At 54.9% G+C, this 27,433-nt stretch overlaps 1 protein-coding gene across 7 annotated transcripts in view; it reads right to left on the bottom strand.

Annotated features, from left to right (window-relative positions):
* RPH3AL (rabphilin 3A like (without C2 domains)) overlaps positions 1-27,433 on the bottom strand; it is a 135,486-nt gene that overhangs the window by 34,249 nt on the left and 73,804 nt on the right. For all 7 annotated transcript variants that reach the window (XM_055130324.1, XM_055130325.1, XM_055130328.1 and 4 more), the window contains one exon: positions 24,575-24,661. In XM_055130324.1, coding sequence (XP_054986299.1) covers positions 24,575-24,661 — 87 coding nt within the window. The remainder of the gene's footprint in view (positions 1-24,574; positions 24,662-27,433) is intronic.

A 27,433-nucleotide genomic window follows, 5' to 3' on the forward strand; every position in this document is an offset into this window, starting at 1 on the left:
AGGCACTAGCACCTGAGAACTGGCCTACAGAACTGAGTTCACTGTGCGGGGATCGGGGTGGGGGGCTTGACAGGGACACTCTCTAGTGGAGGATGTGGTGTTGGGACATCCAGTATATGCACAAAGCAGTAACTCATGTTACCTAAAATAAAATACATTTTAAAAAACTGAGACAATTAAAATGGGGGACATTTTATTCATTCATTCATTTATTTATTTATGGCTTTTTGGGTCACATTCAGCAATACTCAGGGGTTACTATTGGCGGTGCTTGGGAAACCATATGGGATGCTGGGGGTCGAACCTGGGTCAGCCACATGCAAGGCAAGAGCTATTGCTCTGGTCCCCAAATGGGGAACATTTTAAATGAGATGATTAGGGGGATGGAGTGATAGTACAGCAGGTAGGGCATTTGCCTTGCATGTGGCCGACCTGGGTTTGATTCCCAGTATCCCATATGGTCCCCTGAGCACCGCCAGGAGTAATTCCTGAGTGCAGAGCCAAAAGTAACCCCTGTGTATCGCCGGTAACCCGTGTGTATCGTGACCCAAAAAGAAAACAAAACAAAACAAGATTTAAATGGGGAACAGGAAGCACAAAGACAAAGAGAACAGGAAAATGTTAAAGAAATAAGATTTTAAAAAAGCTAAGTTTGAGCCCAGGGAACGGTTGAAGACCTGGCCCTCTCACACTTATTCCAAAATCACTTTTAGGTTTGCTAAGTTACCGCTGTCAACTTTCAGCTCTGAGAACTCACCAGGAGAAAAAAAGCTCTGTGCTTTCTTAGACTCTCTTTCTTTCCTTATTTACTTTTTTTTTTTTTTTTGGCTACCTGGCGGTGCTCAGGGCTTACTTTGGCTCTGTGCTCAGGGCTCGCTCCTGGCAGGGCTCAGGGGACCGTATGGGATGCCAGGGATCAAACCTGGGTTGGCAGTGTGCAAGGCAAACCCCTCCCTGCTGTACTATTGGTCCTATTGGTCCTATTGAGCCAGTCGAGACTCTGTTTACCCTGGGGGTAGTGAATGACCACGGCGGTTGACATCTCCCTTGCAACACAACCTTCGTGACTGGGAAACAAGCATGTTACCAACATGGTGGTCAGCCCCGAGACGGCCACAGTCCACAGCACCCTCTGATCTACCTCTCACACAAGCCAGTATCCTGGGCCCTGAACCAACGCAGCGCTGAGGTCCCGGGGCCCACAGCACTATTCACACTGGTCGGACCTGCATGATTTGCCTGACTGGCCTTGCCTTGCCCACTGGCCTCGCTCCTGCCCACTCCTGTTCACCTCACAGCCCCACGGGGCGGGGTGGCACCGTTCTCCCGACACAGGAGTGGTGACCACGGGTCTCTGGGTTTGACCACGGTCCCCAGGTGAAAACACTGAGGAATAAAGATGCTTGGGCTCAGACTCAGAAATTAGGGAAGTTTGTTGGAAAGTAGAAGCAGCTCCCTGGCCGGGTTCTTGCGGCTCTTTTGTTACTTGCCAAGGGGTAAGAATGTTACAGGGGAAGCAGGGATCGTGGAGTCGTCTGGCTGGTTTTAAGTCTTTTGGCTTTGTGCTTGGCCTTAATTTTTATTTATTTATTTTTGTTTGGGGGGGCACACCCGGTGGTGCACAGTGGACCCTATGGGGTGCAGGGTTTGAACCTGTGCTGGCTGTGTGCCAGGCATTACTGCCCCAGGCCCCACTGTCTTTAAGTCTTAATGAGCTTACGGCCTGGGGCAGAATCTATGTTCTTATTAACTTCGCATTCATCAGAAAGAGCCCTGGGACTGCAGGAATATTAAAAATGTAGGATGAGAGCCGTAAAAAATGGGACGGTGGGGCTGGAGCGATAGTCCAGCAGGTAGGGCGCTTACCTTGCACACATCTGACCCGGATTCAATCCTCAGCATCCCGTATGGTGCCCTGAGCACCTGCAGGAATGATTCCTGAGCATGAGCACAGAGCCAGGAGTCACCCCTGAGCACTGCCAGGCGTGGCGCCTAACCAAATAAATATTTACTCCTTAAAAGACTACGGGGCTGCTCAAAGCAGCTGGTAAGGGGAAACCGAGGCTTCGGCTTCTTTCACCCTCCGAGGTGTGACCCGAAAGTGTTCCTTTCCCTGCCTCCCCCATGGCATCTCTAGGTCACCTACATGGATATGTAAATGCAGGCGTAAAGCACGGAGGGAGTTGCCGTGGTGACAGAGCAGAATCGAAAACAGCCTCTTAGTGGGGACATCACCTAGGGGGTAGGTGGGAGCAGGGAGGGAAGACACGGGGTGCCCACACCCACAACCCACACAGGAGGGCCGGGCAGAGCTGCTGGAGGAGCAAGAGGAATGCGTCATAGGAAGTCACACACTCGATCCGGGAGCTAAAATGACCAACACGGGGCCAGAGCGACAGCACAGCGGGTGGGGCTGGAGCAATAGCACAGAGGGGAGGGTGCTTGCCTTGCACGTGGCCGACCTGGCTTCGATCCCTGATCTCCGCCATCTAATATGGGTTCCCTGAGCACTGCCAGGAGTGATCCCTGAGCGCAGGGCCAGGAGTAAGCCCTGAGTACCGCTGGGGGTGGCCCCCAAACCAAAAAACAAAAACCCCAAAACAAATGGAGGTGGGGTTTGGGGGAGAAGCAGAGCAGCTAGTTCTCCCTTCAGTGCTTGGAGTCCTCGAGAGGATGGAAAGCTGGTCAGAACAGGATGGCGACTCAATACTCTATTGCAAACCACAACACCCAAAAGGAGAGGGAGAGCAAAAGGGAATGCCCTGCCACAGAGGCGGGGCGGGGGATGGGAGCATTGGTGGTGGAGAATGGGCACCGGTGGAGGGATGGGTACTCGATCACTGTATGACTGAAATGGAAGCACCAAAGTTTGTAAGTCTGGACCTCATGCTGAGTCATTTAAAGATTAAAAAAATAATAAAATAATTAAAAAAAAAAAGCTGGTCAGCAGGAAAAATCAAGGCTGAAGCACCCAGGGACCGTGGTTGGCCCAGACGGTCTGGGTGAGGGAGAACTTGAGCTCATGAGATAGTTCTTTTTGGGGGGTGGTAGTGTTTGGTTTATTTTAGAGGGTTCAGGTCTTTGGGCTGTGCTCAGAGCTCACACCTAGCTCTGTGCTCAGGAATTGCTTCTGGCAGGGCTTCGGGACCATACATGGTGCTGGGGATTAAATCTGGGTTGGCTGCGTGCAAGGCAAGCAACTTAACTCCCATACTATCTATCTGGCTCCCAGAGGAAAAACAGTTCTTAAACCACACGTATTTACTTGTTGATTTGGTCAAAGTTGAAGCATAAGGGGGTAGACTCACTGTTGGGTCCCCAGCTGCCCTGAGGCTTGGCACGTGGTGAGTCCCCACAGCTTGGCTCTGGTTCAGAGACTCAGATGTGGCTTACGGAAGGAAAGCCAGCGGCTCGGGGTAGGAAAAACAGGAGTCATACTTTTTTTTTTTTTTTTTTGGCAGCAGAGGGGTGGGGGTTGGGGAGTGGAATAAGAGAAGAAGAGACTTAGCCAAATTATGGCTAGTTTGAACTATCAGCATGAGTTCAGAACACTGAAGCTCCTGTCCCGAAAAGCCCGATTCAAACACAAGAGTAGTTGAAAGACCAAGTTCCCTGTTGGGTGCCTTGCTGCAGTCTGGCCTCCCAGAGAGACGGTGGTTTTGGGGGAGGGGACGGGGCCACAGAGTGTGGGGACTGCAGGTGGGCTGGCACTGAGCTGTGTGTGCAGGGTGGGGCCCGGGGCACCCCAGACCAGGCTTCACAGGACGTGTCCCAGTCCCCCCAGGCGCAGCGGGCGAGCTGAGGGACCCCACACGGTCACGTCCCATCCCGTGTCAGGCCCAAACTGCTGTCCCACAACCCAGATGTCATTGGTATGTCCTGTTCCCCTTGCCACAGGAAGCTTAGGTTTATCACAGTGCTCCCGAGGCACTTCCATCCCACTGTGTTTATCTGTAAACTCCTCTCTGTGCTCTCTTCCCCAACTGGCCTATCACCTTTTCCCCCTAATCACACTCTGTTAACTTGTAAGGTCATATTCTCCAGAAATCTATGATTATATATGAGTGAAATACTGCCCTTCTCCTCTCTTTATGTCTTTTGACTAGTTTAAAGCAATGTCCTTTTTGTATAGACACAGGAAGACAGTTAATATTATGCTTTTGTAACTTGGAATTTAATTGGCGTTGGATATTATTCATTCCTGCGCATCTGCTTCCTCGACTTAAGCCTCAGTTGCCCTTAGTTCCTAGCATCCTAAAAGCAGGATCCCGACGAAGGACGGAATGGGCCCAGGGCAAGCTGGAGCTACCCTGGCACCGAAATGGGCCAGGCCAAAGCGCCACGATATTCAACTATAAGTTGAGAGCAGGTCATGGACAAATGTTGTCATGTTCCAAAAGTAACGACAAGATTAGGACCCTGCTAGGGATAGGAAAGATTAATCTGGCCTGAGCAATGTCGTCTGAGATCGAGATGACCCCAGGAGAGCAATTCTATAAATTCAATGTATCTCTTACTGTGGCAGAGATAGAGCGCCGCTGCCCCGTTTTGGATTACACACTAGTCCCAAGCTGAGGTGGAGAAGCAGGTCACCAGCTGCCCTGAGCTTTCAGAACAGAGAGAGGCTCCCAAACGTCCGGCTCACTGCCTCCTGTGAGAGAGCGGCCTCCCTAGAAATCTACCTCCCCTCTGCCTGCCCGGCCCTTCCCTTCTTTCCCACTTTGTGGGTCACACCTGGTTGCCTTCAGCTCAGTGACTGGTGGTTGCTGGTGGTTGCTGGGGAGCAGGCAGTGCCTGAAATCAAACCTGGGGCACCAGCGTGAAAGCCTGTGCCCCAGCCCAAAACCCACCTTCTGTAAGGGAACAAACAGGAAGCACCCCACCCCCAGTGGCACGCTTCCCCCCTCGGGGTAGTTTCAGCACCTCCAGGGGGCAGTATCACCCCCTTTGGGAAACTGCTTTAGGCCTGGCAGAGGAGGGAGACTTGGGCTGAGGGCACATGGCTGCACCCCCTGGGGAGACCCTGCACCCCACTGAGTGTGGGCAGCGTGCCAGGTGGGGAGAGAGGCAGACTTCCACACTCAGTGCCATGCAGAGGTCGCAAGGGGAGGCCCCCACAGCTGCTGGCCTCCCCCCTCAGTTCGGGGACCCAGAAAATGACTGAGATGTGTGTGTTCCTAAGGCACCATAGATCCCATCAGCAAAAATCAGAGCAAACACATTCAGTATCACTGTATCACTGTCATCCCGTTGTTCATTGATTTACTTGAGCGGGCGCCAGTAATGTCTCCATTCGTCCCAGCCCTGAGATGTTAGCAGCCTCTTCTTACTCTTCTTTCCCAACGATTGGAGGCTTTTTCAGGGTCAGGGGAATGAGACCTGTTATTGTTACTATATTTGGCATATTAAATACGCCATGGAGGAGCTTGCCAGGCTCTTTCATGCAGTCGGAATACTCTTGGTACCTTGCCGGGCTCTCCGAGGACATATTCAGTATTCCTAAACATTACTCAAGAGCAGAGTTCAGGGGCTGGAAAGACAGTCCAGGGGTTAAAGCATTTGCCTTGCATGTGGCCCACCCAGGTTCGATCCCTGGCACTGCACAGGCTCCCCAGACCTCTGCCAGGAGAGATCCCTGAGCCCACAGCCAGGAGAAAGCCGGAGCACTGCTGGGTGTGACCACCCCCCCCCCCAAGTCAATACAGAATAACCAGCTTACAACAAAAATCTGCCCCTAAAGGAAATTAAGAAGGTGCTGGATAAGGTTTTGATGAATGAGGTGCTTCCTCACTCGTTCTTCATGGCAAAGGGAGCTCAGAGATATTGTTTCTTAAAAGGTTCACAAGAAACTAGACAAATGTGACTATGAGTGTGAAAGAAGCTACGGATTATTCTACACATTCGGGCCTAAGGCCAGCCAGCAGGACCAGCACCAGGGAAAGCATCGGCAAGCTGAAATGTCGCATTTTGTGATCTTTTATTTCTCTTCTCCCTTCTTCCTTTCCTGCTTCCCCTCGCTCTCGGAGACGTGCTTATTAACAACTTCTGAAGGGGGGAGAGAGCGGAGATGAATTCCGGCAGGCTTCACCCACTCGCACCTCGGGGGTAGGACTGAGCTAGGGAACCCAAAGCTGCAGTGTCTCTGGGTGCAGACGGGGGTCCCTGGGGACTTGCCCAGGACATGCAGTTCCAGGAGGGACCTGCTTGCAGGGCTGGAGAGCCACCCTGAGTGGGCAGGCCCAGCAGCCCGCCCCACTTCCCACCTGCTCTGAGATGCCTCCAATCCCACCGGATGTGCCAGCTCTGCTGGGCTGGGGCTCAGGGGTAGAGCACCGGCCTTGTACGTGTGAGGTCTTGGGTTCAATCCCCGGCACCGTAGAAATAAAACTGAAATAAAGGACTATAACTCAGTGATGAGACAGAGCTGAGACCTGAGGGTATGGGGGCAGGGAGGGGTCCTGGGACAATGGTGGCGGGACCCAAGCACACCAGGGGTGGGTCATATAACAGCACTGCAAGTATAAAACAAGAATATCAATACCACCGGATTGTTACTGCAGTAAGTGATTAAAATGGTAAATTTTGGGGGGGTGGGAACACCTGGTGGTGCTCACTCCTGGCTCTGTGATGGGGATCACTCCTGGCAGAGCTTGGGGGACCACATGGGGTGCCGGGGATGGAACTGGGTGAACAGTGCACAGGAAAGTGCCCTCCCAGCTGTACTAGGATTTGGCCCCTGAAGTGTTAAGTGTTTTAAAAAGGAGAGAGAAGACCCTCACAAGCAAGGTGCTGGGAAGAGCTTGGCGAGACCCCCCACTATAAGCACTCGGTGGGGGTGAGGGTGCCTTCTTTGGGTGATGCAGCAGGTGTGCTACCCTGTGAGCACTGCAACACAAGGTGTGTGAGCACCGAGAATGTGGGTCTGGTGCGAGTGAGCATGTGCCGGCTCGGTCACACAGCCGCAGCACAGACAGCAGGAAGAGGGAGAAGGCACACAGACACTCCTGTGTGTGTGCGTGTGCCTTCAAATCCCTGGCTCAGAGAATGCGTGTACAAAGGGGGATGTGTGTGGCATGTGTGTGCCTGTGTGCGTACCTCTGTGTATGTGTTAGTGGTGTGTGCACATGGGGTATTTTATGCATGTGTGCCTGTGTGAGTGGTGTGTGTATGTGTGCCTGTTTATGTGTGTGTGAGTGGTGTGTGTGTCTGTGTATCTGGGGTATGTGCATGTGTAGGGGGTTTATGGTGTGTACATTGTGTGTGATGTCTGTACATGTGTGTGTGTGTGTGCATGTGTGGGGGGGTGTATGTGGTGTGTGTGCACAGCATGTGTGCATGTGTGTGGGGTATGTGTGTGTCTGTGCATTGTGTGTGTGGTGTGTATTTGTATGTGGGTGTGTACATTATGTGTATTTGTATGTGGGTGTGGCGGCCTATGTGCAGTGTGTGTGTGGGGTGTGTGTGTGGGGTATGTGTATGTGGTGTGTGTGCACTGTGTGTGGGGTGTATATATTGTATGTGTGCATTGTGTGTGTGGTGTGGGGGGTTTATGTGGTGTGCATACATTATGTGTGTGGGGTGTACATGCAGTGTGTGTGCACTGTGTATGTGGCGTGTGTGCAGTGTGCGTGCACGTGTGCTAGCCCACCGAGGCCAGCAGGAGGGTAGCCTTCATGCCTCATGGAGGAAATCTGCTTCCAGAGCTGCTCACGGCTCTGGGCTCCCGCAGCCCCCAAGGGTGTGGGCTGGACGAAGGCACAGGCAGAGCACAGCAGCCCTTCTCCTGCCCCCCGCGGGCAGCTCCTTGTCAGATCTCAGCGAATTTCCTCTTCATTTCAAGTGGGTTTTGGAGCAAGGAGGTCAGTCCCGGAGGCAGGCCACAGTGAAAGGAAAAACTGCAGCGCGAGAAAGTGTTCTGAGGGGCTATCTGCTCTCCTGGCACATCATTTAAACAGGCAGGCGGGTGATTTCAGAAGCAGAGGAGGAGTTCTGGCTTCCATTAACCCCTGGCGGGGACGCTCCCAGGCGCTGTGGCATAACCATGGGAGGGGGCATGGGCCAGCGGCTGGGGAAGAGGTGCCTGGCCTGGGGCCTCAGGGGCCACGGGGCCGCCTGGCTTGGAGGGCCCCCCGGAGCCCAGCTCAGCATCTGGGGCCAGAGAACATCCCCCCACCGGAACACTGCCCCTCGAAGCGGGGGTGTGGGGAGGCCCTGACAAGCCTCAAAACAGGGACCCCCACACGCCACCCTTTCCAGAATGGCCAGTCTCTCCTTGCCAGAAGGGCCTGCCGAGTTCTGCAAAGCCATGTGGGTGAATGACTCGCTCAGCTGTGCTCTGTCTACACTGGGGCGTGCCCCTCTGTGCTCTGTCCACACTGGGGCATGCACCTCTGTGTTCTGTCTACACTGGGGCATGCCCCTCTGTGCTCTGTCTACACGAGGGCATGCCCCTCTGTGTTCTGTCTACACTGGAGCATGCCCCTCTGTGTTCTGTCTAAACTGGAGCATGCCCCTCTGTGCTCTGTCTACACGGGGACATGCCCCTCTGTGTTCTGTCTACACTGGAGCATGCCCCTCTGTGCTCTGTCTACACGGGGACATGCCCCTCTGTGTTCTGTCTACACTGGAGCATGCCCTTCTGTGCTCTGTCTACACTGGAGCATGCCCCTCTGTGCTCTGTCTACACGGGGGTATGAACCTCTGTGCTCTGTCTACACGGGGGCATGCCCCTCTGTGCTCTGTCTACACTGGAGAGTGCCCCCTCCTCTTCATTTGCATGCAGCAGGGAATTCCTCTGGCTCCCAGACACACAGCCACTGCCCTTGTCCGGCACAGACTGGCAAGGGGGCAAAGGTGCTGGTGGCGGGGGCTGGGCTGGGGGCTGCCTCTGCTCCCAGAGACGGTGGGGAGGGGGCCGCCCCATGGCGCCTACAGGGAGGACTGGAACCAGAACCCTGGGAGCCAGGTCTTTGCAGAGGAGCTCAGTGACTCCGCTTCTATTCCGAGGACAACAAACAAACCTCTATTTGAACACAGACTCAGAAACCTGTTCCGAAATCAACACAAAACCATTTCCAGGCTGGCCCCTCACTGGCGGGCTCGTGGGGGCAGCTGAGCTCGGCAACGGCTTTGATTACCGCTTCCCCAGCCTGCCCTGGTCCTTCCTGGGGGAAGTGACAATTCCGAGGCTCCAGCGTCTGCTCTGCCTTTCAGACCCATCAGTTTGCCTAACCAGTTTTCAGCACGGGAATTCCCTCCCCTGCACTCAGAGAATGTAAGTTCTTCTCAGGGCCGGGGGGAGGGTTCAACGGGCCCAGCACCTGCTTTGTCTGTAGATGGGCTGAGTTCAATCCCCCTAAGCATCGCCAGCATCAAGCCCCCAAGCACTGAGCCAGGAGTGGCCCCCCAAGCCCTGCTGGGATTTGTCCAACACCACCCTGCCCCCAGTTTTTCTCTATATCACAGATTCAATCTTTTTGGGTCTGAAATAAGTGATATCTTATTATCACTGTTATGTAAGGCCAAGAAATCGAGCCTACACATGAAAGTGTATGAAATCACAGTTCATTCCAAAAAACCATATGAATGCATGGGAAAAAAATGCCTACAGCTGTGAGAAGCTGTGGGCTCCTTCCTCCCCCGTGTGCCCCAGCAGGCAGCCTGTCTTGCTTTTCCACTCCCCTTGATTTTTGGCTTGGGGGCCATATTGGGCAATGCCCAGGGGTTACTCCTGGTGTGGTGCTGGGGGACCAGGTGGTACCAGGGATCCAACCTGGGGCTCTTACATGCAAAGCCAGTGCTCCAGCCCCCAGAGCCATCCCCCTGACCCTGCCTGCTTCCCTTCTCTCTAAATAAGCCCCTTACAGAGCACAAAGATGAGTAAATCTGTAACTGTACCCTCACGGTGATTCACTAATTAAAAATAAATAAAGAAAAAAAAATAAGCCCCTTACATGTGGATCTCCAAATCATTTACTGTCACTACTACTATCATCCCGTTGCTCATCGATTTGCTTGAGTGGGCACCAGTAACGTCTCCATTGTGAGACTTGTTGTTACTGTATTTGGCATATCAAATACGCCACGGGGAGCTTGCCAGGCTCTGACGTGCAGGCGGATACTCTTGGTAGCTTGCTGGGCTCTCTGAGAGGGGCGGAGGAATCGAACCTGGTCGGCCATGTGCAAGGCAAACGCCCTACCCACTGTGCTATCGCTCTGGTCCCCACTCAGCCTGGCAGGGCCACTTAGCCTTGTCATTCACAGTCTCGGGCTTCTGTGTGGGTAGGAAAAGGGGACACTGAGCCCCAAGTCCCGAGTACGATCCCAACAAAAGCTGTGTGCTCTCCTCCGCCTCCCTTTGCCATGAGAGGATTTCCCAGCCTCCGGGAGCTCCTCTATCAAGGCAACCTGACGATGTGCATTTCAGTCAGAGAAAGGGACCACATTCAGAAGCTTTCTTCCGAGTTCTTCACCCTGTCCCCCGGGGCAGGCACGCAAACTAGGGGTGACTGGGGGGGGGAAACCAGGATGGGAGACCTGGGGGTGGGGGCAGTGGGTGAGCTGGACAGAGGTATCAGGACCACGTCACAGCAGCTGACCGCAGAGACAGGAAGTCAGTGGACATCTTGCTAGAGTCAAAGTGGGTCGCACAGGTGATCAGTGGTGGGCTGTGATCCTGGGGGGCTCGGGGCTTCACATCAGGCCAAGTGAACCCACCTTCCTATTCTCTCCCTCCCAACCACTGAACTCTGCTACAGGAAGTGTGGTGCCCAGCTGGGCTCCATCCTGGGGGGCTTCTCCTGCAGAGCACGGCTCTTTCACGGATGCTGGGGTGAGTAAGCATCCTCGTCTGTCCAGCCCAGTCACTGTGACCGGAAGCAGACCCCAAGCCAACCACGCCCAGAGGCACCAGCGGGCACCGGTCCACTGCCGTGCTTGCAGACCCCGCTGGTTTCATTTTCCCAAAGGAGAACTGATCGTTATTTGTTTGTTTGTTTGGGGAGGTAGGGGGCGTGCCTGGCATTGCTCAGGACTTCATTCTGGCTCTGCACTCAGGGTCGCTACTGGAACACTCTGGGGACCGTAGTGGGAAACTGGGTCAGCCATGTGCAAGGCAAGCGCTCTGCCCACTGTGCTACCTCTCTGGCCCCTAGAACTCACCTCCTTTACACACCAGCTCCCCGCCCCCAGCTCCCGAGCTCCTGCCTGTCTCTATGAAGTCTGTGGGGGCTCGTGAGAGTGGGACCCCTCAGCCCTGCCGCTTCCACTCAGCGCATGCTCCAAGGTCTGTCTCTGAGGCGAGGGGTCAGAGCCGGGAGGGGCGGCACCCCGCTGTGCTGCCCACCCTGAGGGCACGGTGGACAGCGCCATGGCCTCGCGGTATCTGTGATGCTGCCTCTCTCCAGGTTCCCGGGGACACACCCGAGAAGCAGCGCGGCCGGATCATTCTGTTCTTCCGGGCACTGCACATGCCTCTGTCTCGGCCTCGCTGCTTCTCATTCCCGCCCGCAGTGCACAGCTTCCGTCGCGCCACGCCCCTGCCCTCACCAGCTACTCGTCTGTGGCTGTCCTAGGGGCTGAGGGTGGCAGCCCGACACTCAGGCTCCCGTGGCCCCTCCCTCTCCCTCCTTCCCGGGCAGCCCCGAACATCCACGGACTCCGATGACTGCAGTCACGCACCTCCATGCAGCCTTGCCCCTCGCCCTGCCCCTGCTACAAAGTAACCGAAGCAGAGATACTGGCTGCTTGCCTGCCACTGCTGAGCTCCAGGACCCGACACAGCAACCACACGACAACTACTCTGTGAGCAAGAACTGGGTGGTGCAGAAGTCGGAAGGGTAGGAGGAGGTGTCCCGAGGCAGATTCCGGGCTCCGGCTCAGGAACCCTCCTTCCTAACCTGTGGCATTCAGCAAGTGGCCTCCTCGCTCTGAGCCTCGGTTTCCCTGTCTGTCACATGCTGATCGGAAAAGGGAGGCTGGTGCTCTGAGCAGGTGCCCCGTTCACTGCTCCTCCTTGGGGGTACACGGCGGGTCAGCGGGCTCAGTGGGGAGGAAGGAAGTTCTTTCCCAGATCTGGGGGCATCTCAGAGGGAAAAGCGTCTTCTCCCGTGCACAGCCACGGGCTCAGGTGCCCCTCAGCAGGGGGCTGAGCAGAGGCGGCCCCCCCACCTTCCCAGGAAAGGAAAGGGGGTGCTGGTGGGGCCAGAAACCTCCTCCTCCAGCTGCTTCCACGGATGTGGGGAGCCGGGAGATTGCGCCAACAGCGGGTCTGCTTGGCAGAGCTGTGTCGCGTGGGAGGTGACCAATACACTGAGGAAGTGTGATCATCCGGGTCCCCCAGGGACGCTGTGACAGCCACCTCGAGAGAGCCGGGCGCAGATGGTGGGACGCTCAGCCGGCCGCCCACTCCCAAGCGCGAGCGCGAGCGCGGGCTCTGGAGGGGGCCCCTGGCAAAGCTGTTCGCAGCAAAACTCCAAACTGCAAGGAACAGCTGGCACAGGAGAGAAGCCGTGCAGGGCAGCAGATGGCAGCTCCCGGCAGCACAGTCTGCCGCCCGCGAGGCCAGGCAGGTGCCACGAGGCTGCCGTGGTCCTGCAGGCCGTCACCGGGCGGGGCAGGGGGCGGGACAGGGGGCGGGCAGGGGGCGGGCAGGGGCGGGGCGACCACGCTCTGGCGGGCGGGCAGGTGAGCAGGAGAGGATTTGCGGAGCCCCAGGAGAAGCCACTTTCCTACATCACAGACCCTCCAGCTGACTCCCAGGCAGGAGAGGGGGGACTGGCACAGGACCCCTGGGGGAGGCAGCCAGCACCCGCCCCAGCGGTAGTGAGACCTGGACGTAAGACGCACCGAGCAGTCCCTTTCCTGGTCCCATCAGCAAATGTCTCAGAGGCCAAGAAACCCCCTGGGAATGGCAGGTGTGGGTGCGCCTGGCCGGGGCCTGGGGACGAGTCGGAGCCGAAGGCGCTGACTGTGCCATGGAATTTGCTGCTGACAAACGGGTCTTCGCCCCTTTCGAATAGATTCCCCTCAGATAACCACGGTGAAGAAGGCACTTAGCGGACGGGGAAGAGACTTCTAGAATCTTGGGAACCGTAGATTCCAGTGAATTTTTGATTACAGTATCCTTGAGTTAGTAAAAAAAAACACACACACCACCAAAAAACAAACAAACAAACAAATAAAGCCCTCAACAACCAAAAACCAAAGGGAAAGCAGAAAAGAGGCTGAAGTCATAATACAGCAGGGCCAATTCAAGTTCAATCCCTGGCATCCCATATGGTCCCCCAGGTACTGCCAGGAGTGATTTCTGAGCACAAAGCCAGGAGTTTGTACTCCTGAGTATGATGGGGTGTGACCCAGAAACCTAAAACCAGACGAAGAAAACAGAAAAGAACATGATGATCACCAATTATCCAGGCTGAGAACTGGGGCCTTTATGGAATGGGGGAGGGCACCCCCACTCCCCTGCCCCGCCACCAGGAAGCCCAGCTGCCACCACGCACACACATCTGACATCTTCTGGCATAGAAAGGGCCCAGCTCCACGGCTAATCTCCAGGAGGACAGGACACCTCTGAATCTCCCCAGGTAGACTGTTCTGGGCTGAGAACTCAGGGGCCTCCTGGAATGGGGTGTGTGTGTGCGTGTGTGTGCGTGTGTCTGTGTGTGTGTGTCTGTGTAAACTCAGGGGCCTCCTGGAATGGTGTGTGTGTGTGTGTGTGTGTGTGTGTGTGTTTCTGCCTCAAGGCCCAGCAGCCCCCACCCACACCCAAGTGCCGCCCCCATAGAAACAAGCCTCGCTCCACAACTGAACCTCATCACACTGCCAAGCCACCAAACTGTTCCACCTCCAAATCTCACAGCACTAACAGCCCAGTAGGCGCACGGCAAGTGTGATGAGAAAGCTGCACAGAAGCCCACCACGCACAACCAGCGAAAGCAATGACACAGGAGGCTCAAGGAGCACCGACCAACTCAGTAAATCCTGAGACAATGACTTTAATAACACGGTTGTGAGAGGTAACAATGATCGCAAACTGAATTTCACCGATCTGTTTTTTGATAATTCCATTGGGCTTTGTGTTCCCCAAGCAATAGGAAGTAAATGTGCTTGTGCCTGCAAGGGGGCAGGCTGCGGTGGTGGGTGGGAAACTGGGGACATGGGTGGAGGGAAGGGCAGGCCGGCGATGGTGGAATGGGTGGTGGGACACCAAATGCCCAAGACAACGGCGTTATGAACAACTTTGTAAATCATTAGTGTTATAATGGAAAAACAAAACCGGAAAACAGGGATTAAAAGCTAAGCGAAGAATAAAATGAACTTCCCGCCGCAGCAGCACGTGCTGAGACAGAGCCCTGACGGACGCCACCTCTCCTGCATGGGTTAAGGACAGGCTAAGCACCGGGCCCGGGGTGTGGGGGTGGGGGCGAGTGACGGTCACCGCACGCCAGTCTGCCCTCCCGTGACCCTGGCTCGGCATGCCTCCGGGTCTGGTGCCACACAGCAGCCTGGCGCTTGGTGAGCAGGAGAACCCAAGGCTGCAAGAGGCAGAGCGAGGGGGAAGAGGAAGACCTGGGTGCCGCACGGGGCTGGGCAGGAGAGAGCGGGATCCAGACCGACCCAGAGGCAGGAGAGTGCGAGCCCTGTGCTAGAGAAAACAGACTTGTCGGCTGTGTCACACGGTGACGCCAGGCAAGACCGGTGCTTTGGTCAGGGATGGGGACCTCCTGACAGCTGGCACGGGCACACTGCACCCACAGATGCCCTCCTGGCAGGAGGCTCTTTTATTTATTTATTTATTTATTTATTTATTTATTTATTTATTTATTATTATTATTATTTTTTTTTTTCTTTCATGGGCTGGAGTGATAGCACAGCGGTTGGGCTTTCACCTTTCACTCGGCCAACCCGAGTTCGATTCCTCCGCCCCTCTCGGAGAGCCCGGCAAGCTACCGAGAGTATGGAGCCCACGCGGCAGAGCCTGGCAAGCTCCCCGTGCGTATTGGATATGCCAAAAACAGTAACAATAAGTCTCTCAATGAGAGACGTTACTGGTGTCCGCTCCCGTGGGCCACACTTAGAGGTACTCTGGGCACCAAATGTGCAGGGTCAGCCGGGTGCAAGGCAAGCCCCTACCCTATTGCTTCCAGCCCCAGGGCAGAAGGTCTTAAGAAAGTCTCTACAGGGGCTCCAGGAGACAGGGAAGGCTGCAGCCAAATTACTCATCAGAGCAAAACAACTGAGAATAACCTGAAAGGAACACCAGTGGAACAGGGAAGCCCGTGTGCAGACGAGAGACAGTGAGGAGGATCTGAATGGACACAGCTATGTGTATCGGCGTGATGAATTCTAAACTTCTGATGAGGAACAAAAGATGCAATGTGTCCAAAACCACAGACAGCTCATCGTATTTATATCACATTCTCACAGTCAAAACAGACAGAGGGGCTGGTCAATTTCTTGGCTGGGTGGTGAGGAGTGGGTGACTATTGCACTGGACTACTGCATTAGGCTGCACCCAAATGCGTTTGAAGATACTTTTCTATTTAAGTTATTAACACATGGACATGTCCCAAGACAAAATGCAGTAAACGCCAGTCACCTGCCCCCCTCAAAAACACAAAACAAAACAAAAAAACAAAAACAACCCTGGAGATTTGGAAGAACAGCTTTAAGACTCTACAGAATGAAAGAAGTTGAAAATGACTTTGGTGTAAGATAGTGGACACAAAACACAACCCTTGAATTACTTCCGGAAACCCCAGCTGCCACGCCCACCTCCCACCTCTGCCACTACATAAGCTCATCTACGGGCCTTGTCCCAGAGACTCAGAAATAAATCTCAAAAGAGATTAACTAACTGCAAGCATTTCTTGGATACCTGCTCCTGGCTGAGACCTCAGGGGAGGCCAGCTCCCCCCAAAGCCCCAGAAGTCATCCCCATACCCCAAGGACACCATCCTGCCTCTGGCTGGACTGTCCAGTTAATTATTCTGAATTTTCTGGAGCTTGCGGCCACATCTCCAAATCCCACTGACGTCGCTGTAGTAGCACACCCGGTTGGATGGGATGTAATATAGAAGCCAACAACCTCAACTAACACAAACATTAACACAAAAGGCGTAGCCTGCAACAACAGCTCAGTAAACCCTCAGACAAGGACTTAATGTCCCCATTAATAGACAACAATTTTCACAAATTTTTTTCTACAGAAACTTTTTTTTTTCTTTTTGGGTCATATCCGGCGATGCTCAGGGGCTACTCCTGGCTCTGCACTCAGGAACTAGTCCCCGTGCTGCTCGGGGGACCATATGGGATGCTGGGAATTGAACCCAGGTTGGCCACATGCAAGGCAAATGCCCTACCCACTGTACTATTGCTCCAGCGCCCAGAAATATTTCTTGATCATTCTGTTAGCCTTTTAGTGGTAATAAGCAATATAAAATAAATTATTGTGGGTCTGCTACGGGGGCAGGCCTGAGGGGGGGTTGGGAAAATGGACAAAAAGATGGAGGGAAGGTGAAGTGGTGGTGGGGTTGGGGCTGGAATATTGAATGCCTGTAACAAATCACCATGGACCTGGTATTTAAAGTGGGGAAAAGAAAACAAAAAAAGTGCTACCAAGGGGGTCGAGGTGATAGTATAGTGAGCAGTACAGCTACTTGCGTTGTCTGTGGCTGACCCAGATTTGAACCCCGTCACCCCAAATGGTCCCCCAAACCCTGCCAGGAGTTAGCCCTAAGCATTGCCAGGTGTGGCCAACGCCCACCCTAAAAGAAAGTTCCATGAAGAGAAATAGCACAGGGGTTAAGGCTCTTGCCCTTCAAGTGGCCTAATCTGGTTCAATCGCTGACACTGCATATGGTCCCCAGAGCTCCCCAGAGGCCATCCCTGAGTGCAGAGCCAGGAGTGCCAGCCCAGAGCACAGCTGGGTGTGTCCCAAACCGTACAAAGAAACCAGAAAAGTGCCACCAGAGATCAGAAGAATCACTAACAGAGCAGCACACGAATGAATCGAGCTTCCTTCCAGGCTGGGAAGACAGCTCCCGGGGCTGAGCCAGGCCTGGCACGCACAGGGCATGGGAGATGACCCCTGGCACCACACAGTCCCCGGAGCAGGGGCTCCATGTGGCCCTCAGCACTGTCAGGGAGGCTCAAAGTAGCACTGTCATCCCCATTGTTCATTGATTTGCTGGAGCGGGCACCAGTAACATCTCCATTGTGAGACTTGTTACTGTTTGGCATATCAAATATGCCACGGGTAGCTTGCCAGGCTCTGCCATGCAGGCGGGATACTCTCGGTAGCTTGCCGGCCTCTCCAAGAGGGACAGAGGAATAGAACCTGAGTTGGCCGTGTGCAAGGTAAACCCACTCGCTATCACTCCAAATTGTTCCTGAATCTAAGCCCCAACTATGTTTGTTCTAGACAAACATGAATGAAGAAGACAGCCTTGGCAGATCCATGTGACCATTTTTAATTAAGGAAACAAAAGTAGAAAAAAATAGAAATGAGGGGCTAGGGAAAGAGCTCAAGGACTGAGTGCAGGCTTGCATGGAGGAGCCCCTGGTTTGCACCCAGCATAGAGTTCCCCTGAGCACCACCACTCGGTGCCACCTCTGAGCACTGACCACTGGGTGTTTGCCCAAAAAACACGTGCCTCCCATCTCCCCAATAAAACCCAACACAATTAAAACATCCCCAAACCCTAATGGTAATTGATCACTGTATCACTGTCATCCTGTTGTTTGTCGATTTACTTGAGTGGGCACCAGTAACGTCTCTATTACACTCAGCCCTGAGATTTTAGCAGCCTCTCCTTAGTTGTCTTTCCCAGCGATTGGAGGCTCTTTCAGAGTCAGGGGAATGAGACCTATTGTTACTGTTTCTGGCATATCGAATACGCCACCGGTAGCTTGCCAGGTTCTGCCGTGTGGGCAGGATATTCTCGGTAGCTTGCCGGGCTCTCTGAGAGGTATGTATATATATGTTACTGTATTTTGGATATGAATACGCCACAGGGAGCTTGCCAGGGTCTCCCAAGTGGGCAACAGATTCTCGGTAGCTTGTCAGGTTCTCCAAGAGGGAGAACTAGGCTATTAGATGTCGTGCAGCCGCTTTGTGGCCACGTGCTTCCAGGAGCTTGGTCTTATAGTCTGGATATTGGCCATTGATTGGATTACAATTATCAATTACAATGATAATTGATAGAGAAATAAAAACATATTATAAAAACGTTTTATAAAAATAAAAACATATCTCGGGGCTGGAGTGATAGCACAGCGGGTAGGGCATTTGCCTTGCACACGGCCGACCCGGGGTTCGATTCCCAGCATCCCATATGGTCCCCCAGCACCACCAGGAGTAATTCCTGAGTGCAGAGCCAGGAGTACCCCTGTGCAATGCCAGGTGTGACCCAAAAAGCAAATAAATAAATAAATAAATAAATAAATAAATAAATGTATCTCAGGCTCTACGTTTTTCCCCACTTCCCACAAAGTTGCCTGGATTGTGCATTGGTCGCCTCCTGCCTTCTCTTGCCTGCACCCACTTCACACTTCCTGGCCTTCTGGCCCCAAGCTCATCCTCTACAACCTCCTACTAGATCGGGCCCTGAGGGACCCTCTGCAGGGCCCCAGGCTGTTCGCAGGACACAGGTGAAAACTGCACGAATGAGAGACGACGGCTCAAGTCAACTGGCATGACAGGAGCCACCGGAAGGAAACAAGGTCGAAGGGGACCAGGGCTAGGAAATGTCTGAGAAATGGGGCTCCAAACCACCCTGTGAATCCACACCAGCAGGGGGTGGTGTGGATGAGGTTGCAGGGAGCAGATATGGTCCTTACCCTGCAGACCTTCACTCCTGGGAACTAACGGGTGATGTTAAGTGAGGCTGCACATGAATTAAGTGCCTAAGCTTGCTAACACTTTTCAGTTTCAGAAATGAAAACAGTGTGTACTTGGTTTGGTTTTTATTTTTTATTTTTGGTTTGTTTTTATTTTGGGGCCACATCTGGTGATGCCCAGGGGTTATTCCTGGCTCTACACTCAGGAGTTACTCCTGGTGGTACTCAGGGGACCATATGGGGTGCCAGGGATTGAACCTGGGTTGGCTGCATGCAAAGCAAGTGTCCTACCTGCTGTACTATTGCTCCAGTCCCACATCTTTCAGTTTTTGTTGTTTTGCTTGTGTAGTTTTGAGGCTCGAACCCAGGACCTCATCCATTCGAGGTGTGAGTTGTTCTAGATCTGAGTCACCTTCTCGGCCCCTTTTTGCTTCTTCTCTCTCCACCCACTACCCCCCCCCAATTGTTCAGTTTGGTTCTCATTTCTCCTCTTACTCTTTTAATTAATTAAAAAAAAAAAAACCTCCTTACATCTCATTGAGAGCGCGTTATTATCTCTTGCTCCCTGGGTACCACTTCTCCTGGTTGTTAGCTCTGCTGGCTCGGCTGTATCTCTTTGTATATGAGGTTGGTAGACAACAGGGGGGAGAAGCCATAGCATTCTGAGTGGGAAAGATTCTGATCAATTATGTTATCAGTCTTCTTTGTATAAAGGCAACAGCTATTATTAGAGAGCAAAAGACTCGGAAAATAACCCCAATATGTGTCCTTATTTAAGCAATCACATAAGATTATACACCAGCTAATTATGAGATAAATCAAAACTAATAATGCAAGGGTTTAGAAGCAAAGAGAGAATACAAACCATGGTGTTTATTTTTCCCTTCTAAAAATCTGTTCTGAGTATATAATCTAAAATGTAGGCAAAGAGCTAAGCACATAGATATATACTGCAATTATTAACAAGAGGGGAAACAACAGAAATAGCTTAGATGTGCTAAATTAGGACTATCCATAAAACAGAATGCTCACCAAGATTTATTGGTTACAGTGGAACGGCTTATGATATAATGTTCATTTCAAAACCTAGTTTCAACACTGCAAGGAATAAAGATTAGCATTAGCTTGACAAAATGCTAACCATGACAGTCTCTGAATGGATGGTCAGAGTTTGAATTTTTGGCGTGTATTTTTTCTTTATGTTTTTCTACATGTGGCAAATGTTCTCCTAGGATCCATACTAATTTTATCCTCAGAAAAGAGGAGAAGCGGGGTTGGTGTGATAGTATAGCAGGTACTGCTCTTGTCTTGCACATGACTGACCTGGGTTCGATCCTCAAACTCCCCTATGGTCTGAGTCCACCAGGAGTGAACCCTGAGTGCAGAGCCAGGTGTAAAAGCCTGAGCACTACTGAGTGTGACTCAGAAGCAAAAGAAAAAAGAAAAGGAAATGAGTAAAGGGGCCAGAGAGGTAGTAGAGTGGGCAGGGGGCTTGCTTTGTATGTTCAACCCAGGGTTTGATCCCCAGTGACCCATATGGGCCCCTGATCTCCACCAGGAAGGATCCCCTGAGTGCAGAGCCAGGAGTAAGCCCCAGGCAGCACTAGGTACACACCTCGACCTCCTAAAAAACCCAAACAGAAAAGAATGAAATGTAGATAACGCAAATAGAAAGGGCTGTGAAGGACTGAAGGACTGGAGAGATGGCTCAGAGGAGGGAGTGCAGGGTGGCATGTGAGAACCCAGGGTTCCGGCTTCAATCCCAGGTACCACATGGCCCCCTGAGCACCTCCAGGAGCAAACCCTGAGCACAAAGCTGGGAGTAGGCCCTGAGCACTGTTGGATGTGATCCCCAAACTAACTGGTATGACCTCAAAACGGAAATAAAAGACTCAAAGAATAAAAGACCTCACAACAGAAACGAAACGGAAATAAAAGCAGATCTGAAACTTTGGCATGAGACTCAGCAGCCAGAGGGCCTTTTAAAAACTCTTTTTTTTTTAAAACGGGTTGGGGTTCAGAGCGTGTCTCTATCACAGGAGGCTTTCCGAGGCACCCCATTTCAGAGTAAAAACCGAAGTTCGCAAGGGGTCCCTCAGGACTGACACAAGCCCTATCCTTCACTGGAAGGTTTGCTCGGACCACATGGCACCGCTTGGGAACAAACGGTGATGGCTGATGACAGTGACATGCTCAGAATCGAAGATCAGCCTGGTCCCAGATGGGACTTATGGCCCATCTGGCCCCAGGAGGCCACCAGGCTGCGTCCCCGTGCTTCCTCAGGCCAACCCCCGACAGAGAACAAGGCCAGACAAGCGCTCCCATCCCACTGGCCTCTGTTCCCTTTTCCTGCCCAAGGCAGCTTAAAATGCCGCTTAGCCTTTCCCAGGGCGAGGCTCTACCCCAGGCTCACCAGGGCCCAGTAGGGTCTGCCTTGTCCCTCTGTCCGCACTGGGCCAGGTCTCTGCCCATCACTCACTCCTTCCAGCCTCTACCCCAAGGAGCCCTGGGGAGCTCCAGGCCGCTGCCAGGAGACATCGGGCCGAGTGTGAGACAGTCCCAGGAGACATTCGGGCTGAGTGTGAGACAGTCCCAGGAGACATTCGGGCTGAGTGTGAGACAGTCCCAGGAGATGAAACAGGGGCATTGGGGACTGAGTGTGAGACAGTTCCAGGAGACATCGGGCCGAGTGTGAGACAGTCCCAGGAGACATTCGGGCTGAGTGTGAGACAGTCCCAGGAGATGAGACAGGGGCATCGGGGGGCCGAGTGTGAGACAGTCCCAGGAGACGTCAGGGCCGAGCCTGAGGCAGTCCCAGGAAATCCAAGCCCCTCCACCAGGAGGAAGGCTCGTGGCCACTGTTGTGGCTCAGATTCCCAACCTCCTTTTGTTTGTTTTCGGGACACACCTGGCAGTGCTGGGGGCTTGCTCCTGGCTCTGTGCTCAGGGATTACAGCTGGCGGGGCTCACGGGGACCCTCTGAGGCACCAGGGATTGAACCCGCACGGGCTGCGTGCAAGGCAAGCGCCTCGACTCCTGTCCCGTCTCCCCAGCCCCAGGAATCCACTTTCCCTCAGACTGGGCACTCATCCCGAGAGCTGACACCCTAAGTGGCCTTTCCCTGTAGCTCTCTCTGTCTCAGACATCAGATATTTTTCTAAGAAAGAAAGGCATTAGGGAGTCAATGACTCAAACCCGGCAGGAACATGCCCCCCCCCTTTCAGTAGCCCCAGGCATCCAGCCCCGAGGCATGTCCATTCCCTGGGGGGGCCCCCCCATGTCCCCTCAGCCTGCTGCCACTGAGGGAACAGAACTCTCTTGATCTCTCCGTGTTTTATTGGCCTCTAGAAACCCAAGGACAAGCTGATAGCAGAATTCAGCGGGCGAATCCCTGCCTTAGGGAAGATAAGAAAATTCACGCTAAGCTGTTTTAGAGCTTTCTGGGCTCTGGAGATCCGGCTGGAGTGATGGTGGGAGCACGGGAAGGGGTGGGGGCCCGGTGGGGAGCTAGGCGGGCAGCTGCCCCGCAGCCCTGCACGGAATCCTGGCGTTTGCTGACTCCGGTCCCTTCGTTCCCCTTCTATTCCTGGACTGCGCCTTCCTCTTGGTCCTCCCTCAGCCTGGCTGTGACCATCGCTTCACGCTGCTCCGGTGTCTCCCACGAGATGCCGATGTTTCCCTGTTAGGGGTCACACCCAGCAGAGCTCGGAGGCCAGTGGCGCAGGGCTGGGGCCGCACAGGTACTCGGCCAGTGCTCTACCACGTGAGCTAGGCCCTCCCTCAACACAAGATACAGTGTTGCAGAATCCCCGGTCTCAGGGGACCCATTGAATAAATGCAGATGTGTGTGTGTGTGTGTGGGGGGGGAGCTGCAGTTATTAAAATGGATTAAAACTAGAAGGTCTCAAAGTCAAGGGGGATTTCTGGCTGGGGGCCAGGGGAGGCTTTCGGTGTTCACAGAGCACCCAGAATTCTCGCTGCATCTGTGAGACAGAGACTGGTATTCACTGCAGAAAAATAGGGGCCCTCCAGCCAAGACAGGTTACTTGGGCTGCTTTGCTAATCTTCAAAAAAGTGACATGAAAATTGATCTGTGTTGAAAAAAAAATGGCAGAGAAAGCACTGTGGGGAAGACACTTACTTTGCCTGCAGCTCACCTAGGTTCAATCTCTGGCACCCCGGAAGGTTGCCTGAGCACAGCAGAGTCAGGAGTGAGCCCTGAGCACGGAGCCAGGAGTGAGCCCCGGGCATTGATGGGTGTGGCTCCAACATAAAAAACAAATAATAAAACCAGAACAGAAAAGTAAAAACCCACCTCAAACCAAGACACATCTTAGTAGAGCAAAAACTCCCCCAACAGTGCTCTGAGGAGGAGCTGCAGGCTCAGCCTGCTGAGTCTGGGCTGGGAGGCAGGTGTGGGGAGGGGGTCCCCCGGGGAGGGAGCTGGGAAGCCAGTGCAGTGAGTGCAGTACCAGCTTATCTCTGGAGCCTGGGGCTTATCTCCAAAATTGAAGGCTAGAAGCAGCACAGGCAGCAGTAGACTCCTGGGATCTGAGGGGGAGTAATCTCATCATCCCTCAGGCCAACAGCTGCTCACTAACCTGCCCCTCACTGCAGGCCCTGCTGGGGGGAGGGGAGGGGAGGTACCTCTGGGTGTCCAGGACAGGAACTTGGAAGTGATGGTCAACTAAGAGAGGAAAGCCCTGAGGAAAGCTGAGGGAGGGACAGCTAACTGCTGGAGGCCGAGAGCCGGAGTCCCTGCGGGAGACCAGGGTGGGACCATGGCGGAACCCGAGCCTTCACCCACAAAAGGGGAAGAGACAGAGGGAGCAGCTGGGGGCCACAGAGGCTTTGCAATGTGGCCAACAGGGTTTCCAGAAAGGGGGAGACGGAATGATGACGACGACGATGATGATGATGACGTGTCCAGACAGACATGCTGAGAAATCTGGGGCCGGAGCGACAGTACAGCAGGTAGGGCGCCTGCCTTGCACGCAGCTGACCCGGCTTCCATCCCCGGCACCCCAGATGGTCCCTTGAGTGACTCCTGAGCGCACTCAGGAGTAAGCCCTGAGCATCGCTGGTGCAGCCCCACACCCAAATTAATTAGTGAGAGAATCCGGTTGTGGAAAACCAGGCGCTTAGGTGCCGCCCAGCCGTCCCCTGCATCCGCCGCCCACCTGCTGCAGTTTGGGCTCTGCTTCGCCCCGGCCACTGCGAGCTGAGATGCGGCTTCCCCGGCCCCAGAGCGGCCGCCCGAGACTTCACAGCCTCCCTTCCTTCCCCAGAGCCTGACCACAGGGTGAGTCACAGCACGAATAGTGGCCCACCCAGGCACGCTCGACCGCCCGCTCCCGTGATCGTCCACTTGGCCTCATTTCCTTATCAGTCCAAGGGGGTGCCTACAGCGCCCCCCTCAGGGCTGTGGAGGGACGTGCTGCCAGGCCAACATCCACCCTGGGGCAGCAACTGCTATAAGCTGAGTCCCCACACCCCATCCCACAACACACAGCATCAGGAATTCCCGGCCCAAACCCACAGCCAGCAGGCCCCGCCCTTGCCCCTGGCCAGCTGGCACAGCCAAATGTGAACTCCCCGCCCCCCACCCCCGACAAGCAGGCCAGACCCCTCTCCCCCAGCTCACCCATCCTGTCACCAGGGCACCCTACCCAATTAATCAATCATGCACCCCATCACCTCCCTCCCCCCGCCCCTGCCACCCCGGGCCTACCTCTCTCTGCTCACTGCAGATCTTACACAGCCACAGGGTCCGCTTGTGGCCGGGGGAGGCCTCGATCCCACACTTGGTGCAAACTTTCTGTAAGAGAGAGAACAAGGGCATGTGAGCACTGCAGCCAAGGGCCAGAAGGGCAGAGGCAAGGAGCACTCCTGCAGACAGCTTCCAGGGGGGAGGTGGAGGGAGTCTTTTGCTTCAGGCTACCGAGGCAGAGAGCACGAAGGGCACAGGCCCTGTCAAGCCTGCTGTTGGCGCAGGGCACCATGGCCGGGCCCAGGCCCGGGCTGATGCAGACGCACCCGCACCATCACTGCAGCGAGGGTTGCGTGGAGAGGCCAGCGCAGTGGCACGCCAGCTGCAGCAAGGCACAGGAGAGGGAGAGCCAGGCAGACGGTGCCAGTCCCTGGTAACAGGGCGGGACACCGACTCCTCGACACAGAGGACGCACCTCTGCTGAGAGCTGTGCGCAGGCCTCACCCGTGCCGGGCAGGGGGTGACACCGGGGACGCTGAGCGCTGACCTGGCGCCTGACGATTCTGCCCAGTGGTCCAGGACGCCTCTCTGAGAAGCACGAGGCCCTTTGACAGAGGTTCAATTGGGGGGGGGGGCGCGGGAGTTTGAGCACCTGCCTGCAGGCGGGGACTCAGTCAGGCTCTGGGTCATCGTCCCCATCCCCCAGACCAAATCGCCCAGATGGGGGTCTCTGCACGTCTGTCTCTCCCTCCACAGAGTCACAAAGCTCCTAATTTCTTTTTTCTTGTTGGTTTTGGAGTCACACCTGGTGGTGCTCAGGGCTCCCTCTTGGCTCTGTGCTCAGGAATCGCTCCTGGCAGTGCTCGGGCGACCAGATGCTGGGAACAGAACCCCGGTCCAAGGCAAGTGCCTTCCCTGCTGTACTAGCGCTCTGACTCTGAAGCTCCTAACTTCTAAATGCGGATTCCGCGTCCCTGAAACATACAGCCACATGCTGGGGGCAGCTGGCTGGGCCGGAAGGGAAGGAGGGAGGGAAGGAGGGAGGGAGGGAGGGAGGTGGAGCAGCCTGTGCCCCTGGCCACCCCAGCAGGTCTGATCTGCAATCGCCTGATCCCTGACCACTGTCTCATCAGCTCATCCATCTTCCGCGTGCCATGGGGGCTGCTCCCCTGCCCGGGAGGGGCACCTAGATGACCTTCTCTGCAGGCTCTCAGCGAGCAGAGAGCACAGCTCCCGGCAGCCGAATGTCTTCCCTGAGGCTTGGCAGAGCGTGTCGTCCCTCCAGATGGGGCAGCTGAGCACAGCACTGCAGGAGAGCTTGGGCTAGGGGGACCCCAAGAACATGTCCTGGGTGTGTCCAGCCCACGGGCGGGGATGAGGGGGCACTTCTTGTCCAGGTGACATGCACCTGCCCCCTCTCGGCTCTCAGCTGTGGGAAGCTCTGCCCTTCACAGGGAGGAGCCTCAAGCTTTCACGTGGGCTTCAGGCTCCGGGTGTCGGCTGCCGTGGTTCCTGGGGGGAGGAAGCGTTGGGGAAACACAGCGCCTCTGCTTCTCTCCGAAGGCACTGTCCCGGAACCACAGACAGACTGTCCTCCTGGGCTGTCCACACCACGCTCCCACATCATCCACTCTGATTGCCAGTCAGGGCTGGGAGGTCAGCAGGCTAGGTGGACCCCTGGGCAAGGGGCTCAAAGCCCCTCTCGGCCTCAGAAGTCCTGTCTGTGAGATGGGCTCAGGATCTGATCCCCTCGAATCATGCTGACGACTCACTTAACCAAGAGCTTCCACACACTGGACACGCCCAGGACACACCCACCACCATCACAAGTCAGTCCCTGGCCCTCTGCTCTGAAGCCTGCAGTGCCAGCCTGCCTGGCCCTTTGCATGGAAGATGCCAGGGAGACAGCACAGCGGTGAGGCACTTGTACGTGGCCCTCCTGGGTTCAATCCTTGGTACCACCTATGGTTCCCTGAGCCCCACCAAGAATAATCCTTGAATACAGCGGCAGGAGTGAGCCCTGAGCACCGCTGGGGATGACCCCCTTTCCCCGCTGCAAATACATAAACAAACTTTCATTCCTGATGGCTGGAGGCGGCCTGGGCGGGCAGGGGAGTCAGGGACTGTCCCCCACTGCAGGACGGACTGCAGGACATGGGCGCAGTGGGGCAGGCGGGCCTCCGTGGCAGACCCACAGGCTGCTCCTGCTGCCTCCTGTGAGATCATAGGCTCCTGGCTCTGCCCGAGCCCGGGCACCGTGCCCACCCTCCCAGTGATCGCCCCCATGCCCCGAGCTCCTGATTCCCATTCACCACCTGGAGCTGGCCCACACTGGCCGTGCCCTTGCTGACACGCAGGGGACTCGGCGGATGAACCTGGCCTGACTGGTGAGACATCTGTGCACTTGGGGCCAGGAAAGAGAGCAGGAGAGAGGGCAGAAGGGCTCGTCCTGCCTCCTGTCCACATGCCACGGGACACAGAATGACAGCAGGCAGGGCCAGCGGGTCGAAGGAGGCCTCCCATTAAAGGTCAGCTCCCCGTTGTCTAGGGTAGCACGGACAGGTGGCCTGTCCCAAATATTCAGTCCGTCTGAGCAGTCCAGCGGTGAGGGTGGGCGGGGGAAGGACAGGGCACAGCTGCCCGGCTGGTCCTGCTTTCAGGCCCCAGTCAGTCGCCCGGCCAGTTCCTGCCACTTGTCCGGGGGTGGGGGTGGGTGGGGGGAATCTACGGGCAGCAAAGAGACCACATGCTCTGCCCAGTCACAGCTGGGATCGATACCTGTAATGAGCCCCCGCACCGCCCCCCCCCGGGCTAGGTCGTCATCCCAGGTTCCAGGAAATAAAATGAAGCCCGCAGGAGGTTGGCACTGTGGCTCGGCGG

Source organism: Sorex araneus, chromosome 3, assembly GCF_027595985.1.
Source record: "Sorex araneus isolate mSorAra2 chromosome 3, mSorAra2.pri, whole genome shotgun sequence".
Lineage (NCBI taxonomy): Eukaryota > Metazoa > Chordata > Mammalia > Eulipotyphla > Soricidae > Sorex > Sorex araneus.